Source organism: Pseudomyrmex gracilis, unplaced genomic scaffold, assembly GCF_002006095.1.
Source record: "Pseudomyrmex gracilis isolate BER0280 unplaced genomic scaffold, ASM200609v1 scaffold_2807, whole genome shotgun sequence".
In the NCBI taxonomy this organism is placed as follows: Eukaryota; Metazoa; Arthropoda; class Insecta; order Hymenoptera; family Formicidae; genus Pseudomyrmex; species Pseudomyrmex gracilis.
In genome coordinates, this window is record NW_018023391.1 from 2,736 (window position 1) to 4,949 (window position 2,214).

At 31.0% G+C, this 2,214-nt stretch overlaps 1 protein-coding gene across 2 annotated transcripts in view; it reads left to right on the forward strand.

The window, feature by feature from the left end:
• The first annotated feature begins 459 nt into the window (after positions 1-459).
• The window catches only part of LOC109862979, a 3,873-nt gene continuing 2,118 nt past the window's right edge, over positions 460-2,214 (forward strand). For both annotated transcript variants that reach the window (XR_002251265.1, XM_020443155.1), the window contains exons 1-3: positions 460-682; positions 986-1,110; positions 1,205-1,358. Coding sequence is in view for 1 of the 2 variants with exons in the window: in XM_020443155.1 (XP_020298744.1) it covers positions 1,054-1,110; positions 1,205-1,358 (211 nt within the window). In the remaining variant the exon portion in view is untranslated. The remainder of the gene's footprint in view (positions 683-985; positions 1,111-1,204; positions 1,359-2,214) is intronic.

Here is a 2,214-nt window from a genome sequence, read left to right on the forward strand (position 1 = left end):
TACGTAGTTGAAATTAGGTAATACAACTAAGTCATATTGCTTTCAAACGAGACACTCATTTTGATTTCATAGCTCATTCGACCATGAAGGCACATCTTTAGTCAAAATTTAGTCATTTATAACTTAATGTCTAACATTAAAGTCACAGAACTTTGAAGGCATTTTATAAGTTAAAACTATATATTTTCGACTTCCATATAAGACTTGAAACATTATTCGACTTTTAGAACATTTTTTAGGTCAAAACTTGGTAATTTCATACTTAATTAAAACAATCTGACTTTGTCTTGATCAAGATGCCCAGCTTTGCTGCTTGGGATAGTACACGTGACATAGAATATAGCATTTTAGTAACCAAGGTAGGATTTTAAAACGTACCCTTGTTCGGTTATTACTGGCAGTACTGAAAAATCTATAGTATACGTGACATAAATCTATAAATTTTCAGTAAAAAACGAACGCAGCCTTCGTAATTGATATATTCTATTCCGGTGTGATGTGAGCACTCAGGTGTTCCGCGAACTTCATACTTATTAAGTCGAAAAATAAGCGTCTAAACGACGATTAGGACGCGCTTGATTTGACGTGCACGCGACACTCGAGTTGTCATACGCGCGAACGAGATTACTGATCACGTTGAATTATTATCGGAGCAATGAATTCACCGGGCGATGCATTGTAGGTACGTATTCGCGTCATGTCGCGAGTTTTTCAGTAAGCTTAAGCAACAGTTAAATTTCTGTCGCTATTTTGATACGTATTACAGTATTTGTTAGTATGTCGTAAATTCTATCAAAAGATCACACAAATTTCGTAGAGATTATATAGCGCATTACAAACATTCGAGTGATTGTTAATAGTACGTAGTACTTTTATTTAGCAACGTGTCTCTTCAGTCTCTTATATTTATATATGTGTTATAAATTTTTTAATATAATTATACTATTTAATATAGTTATACTATTTTATTATTTTTTCCATACAGGTTGAGTTTTTTTTATGACAAATGTGTGAATTGTTGACTTACTGAAATTTAATTTTATTATATAAAATATGGTGAAGCTAGTTGTGCCAAGAGTACATTGGACAAGATTTGTATCTTTACAATGTGTGAGTATGATATAAATTTTCTATTGTATGACATCACATGCTTAGATATAATAAATAAGATAAAAATATGATACTATAAGTCTTGCATTTTCAGTTGTCAGCAAAGCCAAAAACTATACTCAATGATAAAACATTAAATTTGATTTCTAACAATGGCCTAAAATATAGGCATCATCCTGGTATTGTCAAACCTAGAACACCAGTATTCTCATCATGGACATCCATGGAAATAGAAAATATCTTGAAAGGTACGGAAAACACAATTGTGTATATCATTAATATTAGAGATGTGCATTATTTGAAATGGATGCATTTAAAATAGAAATGCAAAATGTAAAATGCCTATTTCGTATTTTATATTTAAAATATATTTTTTCAAAACCTATTTTACATTTCCATTTAAATGGTTTTGATTATCCATTTTCTATTTCAAATACAATTTTCTCGTAAAAAATTACTTGAGATACAGGCTAACTTCCATTTTTGTTTTCTATGTATTTGTTTGTTTCCCTTTCACATACATATACAAAGGCTGCGTTTTGATATTCACTGCCAGTACTAAATCCATATTTTACATTATATGTACTATAGATTTGCAATATTGGCAGTAAATATCGAAACGCAATCAAACTAATATACATAAATACTTCTTCTACTGCTCTGTTTATCTATAACGAAACAAACTCAAGAGTTGCTAAAGTTCCGCTAGATTATGTATCAGTGTTTACAGTGATAATACGATGTGATTGGTAGAGAAATAAAATTATTAAGAATGGAGAGGACACTTCATATTTGCATTTTTTTTAAAACAATTTCATCGCCTACGGTCTCAAACCTTGACAAAAATAGAATTTGATTATCAATATATGTACTACGCAGTGATGCTACTAGTATATGTTCATTCTGTTATCCATAAAGCTTAGATATAGAGTGGGAATAGCCTATTCAAACAATGAGTGGGAAGTGTGAGCAAGATCTGAGAGACAGAAAAAATATACTTCTGTCCTACTCATGTACTGTTTTTCTTTCTTTCATGTGCTTGCGCAAGTGCCACGTGATATACGAGATTTGTTTTATTTCCTGAAATAACCTGTAAAATAGCAG